At 58.3% G+C, this 6,268-nt stretch overlaps 1 protein-coding gene across 4 annotated transcripts in view; it reads right to left on the bottom strand.

The window, feature by feature from the left end:
- AMN (amnion associated transmembrane protein) overlaps positions 1-4,812 on the bottom strand; it is a 9,231-nt gene extending 4,419 nt beyond the window's left edge. For 2 of the 4 annotated variants that reach the window (XM_017528047.2, XM_017528042.2), the window contains exons 1-3: positions 4,710-4,812; positions 3,508-3,626; positions 3,368-3,412 (exon numbers count right to left, since the gene is read on the bottom strand). In XM_017528047.2, coding sequence (XP_017383536.1) covers positions 3,368-3,412; positions 3,508-3,626; positions 4,710-4,752 — 207 coding nt within the window. In that variant the 5' untranslated portion in view covers positions 4,753-4,812. Of the gene's footprint in view, positions 1-3,367; positions 3,413-3,507; positions 3,627-3,695; positions 4,467-4,709 lie in introns of those variants that run through there. The other 2 variants (XM_037738290.1, XM_017528041.2) reach the window with 1 other exon arrangement.
- Positions 4,813-6,268: the final 1,456 nt, after the last annotated feature.

The raw sequence follows: 6,268 nt of genomic DNA on the forward strand, positions 1-6,268 counted from the left end.
AGACGGGGTTTCACCATGTTGACCAGGATGGTCTCGATCTCTTGACCTCGTGATCCACCCGCCTCGGCCTCCCAAAGTGCTGGGATTACAGGCTTGAGCCACCGCGCCCGGCCCCTATCCTACAATTTATCTGCGACAATCAGACCCACAAAGAACCTTGGAGCAAGAGTGAAGGGGCAAGTGGCGCCAACGGATATGAAGCCATCCTGCAGAGCCAGTGTGGACAGTGTGGGGTGGGCAGTGCGGCTTGTGGACTTGAAGACAGGGCTGAGACCCACAACACCCAGGCACACGGAAGATTCCGACAGTGCTGGGACCAAAGGGCAAGGCAGAGGATGCTGGGAGCCAGGCTTATTTTTTGTTTGTTTGTTTTTTTATTTTTTTTAGACGGAGTTTCACTCATGTTGCCCAGGCTGGAGTGCAATGGCGCGATCTCGGCTCACCGCAACCTCCGCCTCCTGGGTTCAGGCAATTCTCCTGCCTCAGCCTCCTGAGTAGCCGGGATTACAGGCACGCACCACCATGCCCAGCTAATTTTTTTTGTATTTTTAGTAGAGCCGGGGTTTCACCATGTTGACCAGGATGGTCTCGATCTCTTGACCTCGTGATCCACCCGCCTCAGCCTCCCAAGGAGCCAGGCTTATTCTAAGGGGAGAGACAGAGCAGGCCCGCTTCCTGGAGCATGTGCCGCATGGGTACATAGCAGATTACCCTCGTGACTGACGCAAGCAGAGAGGATTCTCACACCAAACACCAAAAACACAGTTCTACAGTTAGGGGGCTTGCATTAGGGAGGTTACAGTGAGGGTTTCTGTTCAGCTCAGGACACTGCCACCAAGTCCACAGTGAGCCCAGTCTTGCAGAGCCTCCAGCCACGCCTGGGGAATGAGTGGAAGACAGGAGACCGCCCCCAGCAAGAAAGCACGCAAAGGGAGAAATGGAAGGAGGGCAAGGAAAAGGAAAATCTCAGGGAGGGACGCTCCCAACCAGAAAATCACAAAGTAAAGCACTGATGTTCCTGGCCTGTAACTTGGGCACCATCTAGGCAGAGGGACCATGCTAGGAGCCAGGGGTGTGGAAGGGAACAGAGCCGGCCCGTGTAGGGGATGGGGGTGCTCTGGAGGCTCTGGGTGAATTCTGCCTCTGCAGGCTGGGACCCCTGCCCTTGCGCTGTTCCCACCAGACAATGGATGATCAACGGATGAACGACTGAATGGGTGAATGAATGAATGGAGTGTTGCCTCCTTTCAGAGCCCAAGCGCTTCCAAAGATCATGAAAGTAAGGAGGCTGGCAGGGGAGGGGAGTGGGGGGAATCCAGGCCCTTGGAACCCCCACCCCGCCTGACTCCTCTGCCCGTGGGTCCCCTCACTCCAGCTGCCTGGTTGGCAAGGTTATGCATGGGCTCTGGGGGCGGGGCCGCAAAGTACAGCTGCCTCCCTCTCCCTGCCCTCCTCCCTTTGCCCAGGCGGGAGTGTTGCCATCTTGCAGTGGGTGTGGTGGGTGCGAGGGTGTCAGGACCCCCACCCCTCACACTGCCACCCCCGCCCCCCAACGCTGCCCAGCACCTAGTGGCTTTCAGGTTAAGGTGGCTTTGAAAAACCCGAAGGAATGACCCGAGCGGCCCTGGTGTGAGGCCCAGGGTCCCTGACCCCACATTCCCCCACCCACACATGCAGGGGGCCCCCCAGGCCTGGCCCCCACATCCAGACCCAACACCAGTGACCCTCACTCAGGAGTGACTGAGCTGGCAGGTGTGCAGGTGACAGGCGGAGGTCGTAGCCCTGGAGTGGCTGTGAAGGTGCTGGGAGGAAGCTTTTGCCCAGGGGCTTGGCCTGCGGGCCCCACGGTCACCCCAGAAGCTGGTGCCTGCTGCTGGGACCACACTTCAGCCACCAAGGACACTCCACCGAGAGGGCAGGCTGTGTGCCAGTGAAGCTGTATTTACGGTCGCTTTGGTGTGAATGTCATAGACTTTTCAAGTGTCACAAAAGGTTGTTCTTTTTTCCGAAACGGTTGCAAAGTGTAAAATCCATTCCTTACTCCAAGGTATAGGGGCTGCATCTGGCCTGTAGCCCCTGAAGCCCACCTTAAACAAGGAAATCCGCCTCTTCCTTTAGGGCATCATCAGAGCCTTTAATATGTGACGAAGCCCCAGGTGAGTGCAGCTAGGCGTTTTCCAAACCTACCTGCTCCCGGAGCCTGCTTTCCTCGCAGTGCCCATCATTCTCTGGGAGTGTTGTGTGAAGCAGTTGGAGAAAAAGCTCCCCTAGGGCAGCAGTCCCCAACCTTTTTGGCACCAGGGGCCAGTTTTGTGGGAGACAGTTCTTCCAAGGACTGTCCATTGGATTCTCATAAGGAGTGCACACCCACCCAGGTCCTTCGCAGGCACAGTGACAATAGGGGACTCTAGTAGGAGAATCTGATCTGATCTGATCTGAAGGGAGGCGGAGAGCAGATGGGACACCTCCTGCTGGGCGCCGCTTCCAAACCGGCCAGGGACCCAGAGGGTGGGTGGGCAGAGATTGGGGACCCCTGCCCTAGTGTTTTTTTTTTTTTTTTTTTTTTTTTTTGAGACGGAGTTTCGCTCTTGTTACCCAGGCTGGAGTGCAATGGCGCGATCTCGGCTCACCGCAAACTCCGTCTCCTGGGTTCAGGCAATTCTCCTGCCTCAGCCTCCTGAGTAGCTGGGATTACAGGCACGCGCCACCATGCCCAGCTAATTTCTTGTATTTTTAGTAGAGACGGGGTTTCACCATGTTGACCAGGATGGTCTCGATCTGTTGACCTCGTGATCCACCCGCCTCGGCCTCCCAAAGTGCTGGGATTACAGGCTTGAGCCACCGCGCCCGGTCCTTTTTTTTTTTTTTTTTTTTTTTTTGTCTTTTTGTTTTTTTCCTTTTTGTGGAGAACGGGGTCTCGCTATATGGCCCAGGCAGGTCTAGAACTCCTGGGCTCAAGCTATCCTCCCGCCTCTGCCTCCCTAAGAGCTGGGATTACAGGCGTGAGCCACAGCGCCTGGCCTGCCCTAGTGCTCTAAAGGTGGAGCTTTAGGCACCAGGACATGGCAAGGCTTTGGGGGAAGGGCATGGAGCAGACGATTCCCGAGAAGACCACCCATGACTGGGCACCAGAAGGGCCCTGGGGACAGGGGCGCCTCCCACCCCTCCAAGGACACAACCTGGCTGGGACCATGGGACCAAAGCTCCCCTAGGATCTCCCCCACCCCCCGCCTCCTAGAATATTCTCCAGAGGCCAAAGGTGGAGGCCCGCAGCGCCTCCATGCCTGTGGGGCGGCCCTCGAGGCACAGCTCGGAGACTCGGCGGTTTCGAAGCCCCCGCCCGGTGGCAGCCGCAGCCCCCCCTTACCAAGTCTGAGACGGCGTGACTTTCTCGCACCAGGACTGACAACATCTGCAGGGAGAAGCTGCGTTCAGCCGAGCGAGGAGCGGCCCCACCTGGGCCGAGGATCCAGGCCCAGCACCGACCCCGCCGGGGCTCCCAGGCACCTTGTCCGCCGGGAACTCGACGGCGCCGCCCTCGCACGGGGTCCGGTTCTGGCTCCAGTTGGCTGCGACCTCGAAGTCGGTGTTGGGGACCCAGAGTTTGGAGGCCGCCTGGGTCAGTGCTGGGGAGGAGGCAATTGAGTGTCCGCAGTTCTCGCTGGGACGCCCCCTTCTGAGGGAAAGCCACCCACCCAGAGAGCTGCGGAGGGTCCGCGCGGGCCACCCCGTCCGGACGCATAGGAGCTCCATCCCCCGCGGCCCAGGCCCAGGCCCTGGTCCCTCCCGGCGTCAGGCCAGACTGTGGGCGCCCGGCCCGGGCACTCTCCGAGGGACTTCTATTGTATCTGCAGAGCCCGCTCAGCCTTGCCCTAAGGACGCCTGCCTAGATCGTCTTCCCGCTCTGCCCCCCGTTTGCCTGGCGCTGGAGCAGAGGACAGGGTTGTCTAGGACAGCGACAACCGGGGCAATGAGGAGGATGGGGCAGCGCAGACCTCTTCCTCGGCCTTGGAATCAGGAAGGCTTCCTGGAGGAGTCCTACCTGGGCCGGGAAGAGCTGCGGCAGAAAGCGCCTCCGGGCATGAGAAGTAAGAAAGGGCTGGGGGCCGCAGGACCAGGTGAGGCCGGCCGTGAACAGGGTGGGTGGGGTTGTCCTGAGGGAGCCCCCAGGGGCCCAGGGAAGAGGGACAGGGAATGGACTGAATTTTTTCCGGCATTGGAAGTGGGCGCCAGGGACACGCGCTTGCCTGGTGTTAAGGGTGGGGGGAGGGCTCAGTGCTCCCTCGGGGACCGGGAAACTGAGGCAGGCTGCCCAGCCCCGCAGACTCCCACACGCTCACTCGCTGCTCTCCGCAGGGTCTGGGGACCGCGCCCATTTCGCAGACGGAAAAGCCGCGAGGGCAGGAGCCTCTGGAGGCCGAGGCTGGTGGAGGCTCCCGGACCCCCTCCTCTCCCACGCCCCCTCCTCTCCCACGCCCCCTCCTCTCCCAGACCCCTTCCTCTCCCGCACCGCCGGATGCACTCGCCGCGCGCTCCCGGACGACGCACGCGCCCGATGAGGGAAGCCAGGCCGAGTTTCACGCCCCCCACCCAAGCCCTCCCTGCCCACCCCTCGGAAGATCTTCACCCTCCATTCCTAGAAGGACCTTGGCCCTTGATCCTGACAGACCCGCTGCCGTCCTGGCCCCCTCGGTGTGACCCCAGCTCACCGCAGAGCTGCAGCCACAGCAGGACCCGGCCCAGGGCGCCCATCTCGCCTCTGCTCCCTGCCCGACCAGGAGACTTTGCCCCACTGGGCCCGCGTGACCAGGCAGGTCGGGTGGGGGCACAGGGGTCCGTTACACATTTACCTCCAGACCCGCCCAGGGCCGACTCTTCAGGCGCCTGGGAGGCACCTTCCCGGCATCTCCTTACTGGCTCCTGCAGGGCCTGAACACCTTAGGTTCCCAGGAAGAAGAGCAAGAAGCGCTTGTGGGGACTGACCTGCCCTGTAAAACAGTGTCTTGCTGGGAGGGGGGCGACCTTTGAATTCACCCCTTTCTCTGTCCTGGGTGCTGCTGGGGCTGAGCCTAGTCTGCTCACCATTGGGACTGGACGCCCACTTCTCCACGCAGTGCCTGCCTCCCATGGATTGTGGGTGGTGGTTGGACCACAGAAGGAAGATACTGGACAGAACGTGCTGTGTGGATGGTACAGGAGGGTGGACTGTGGATGCTGATAGAGAATGATGGATGGTGAGTCGGGGACAGCTGATTGACAGTAGCATTGATGGTGGATGGATGGTGCTTGGCATAGGCCATCTGGATACCTGGCGGGTGAATGGTGAATGGTTGACGGTGTGGATGGGTGATGGATGGATGGATGAGGATGGTGAGTGAAAAATGAATGGATAATAATCAGGGAATGGTGCATGGAGAATGACTGGTGCATAAATTGATACATGGCTGCTGGTAGATCATAAAGAGCGGGTGTTGGCCGGGCGCGGTGAGTCACACCTGTAATCCCAGCAGTTTGGGAAGCTGAGGCGGGCGGATCACCTGAGGTCAGGAGTTCAAGACCAGCCTGACCAACATGGAGAAACCGTCTCTACTAAAAATACAAAATTAGCCGGGCGTGGTGGCACATGCCTGTAATCCCAGCTACTCAGGAGGCTGAGGCAGGAGAATCAGTTGAATCTGGAAGGTGGAGAATGTGGTGAGCAGAGATCGTGCCATTGCACTTCAGCCTGGGCAACAAGAGTGAAACTCTGTCTCTAAAAAAAAAAAAAAGAGTGAGTGTTAATGGTGGATGTTTGGTGAGTGATGCTGAATAGATGGTGGATGCTGAATAGGTAGATGGTAGATGGATAGATGGTGGATGATGTTTGCATAAATGGTGAATTGTAGATAGATAAATGGTGGATAGTGGACAATGTGTGGTTGGGGGATGGTAAATTGATGGGTAACGGATGGTGAATAGATAAGTGACAAATGGTGGATGACGGTTGGTAGATGATGGTTGGTGGATGATGGTTGGTGGATGATGGTTGGTGGATGATGGATAGTAGACAAAGTGAACGGTGATGAGTAGCTGGTGAATATTGAATGGATAGTGGTAGATGGTAGATGGTGGACAGTAAGATGAAGAGTTGTTGGTGGATGGTGGGTGGATGGAAGGATGGATGGTGAATGAGTGGATGGTGGATGGTGAATAGGTGGATGGTGGATGGTGAATAGGTGGATGTGAATATTGATGGATGGGTGGTGGATGAATGGATGGATAAATGGTG

Source organism: Cebus imitator, unplaced genomic scaffold (assembly GCF_001604975.1).
Source record: "Cebus imitator isolate Cc_AM_T3 unplaced genomic scaffold, Cebus_imitator-1.0 Scaffold52, whole genome shotgun sequence".
Taxonomy (NCBI): Eukaryota; Metazoa; Chordata; class Mammalia; order Primates; family Cebidae; genus Cebus; species Cebus imitator.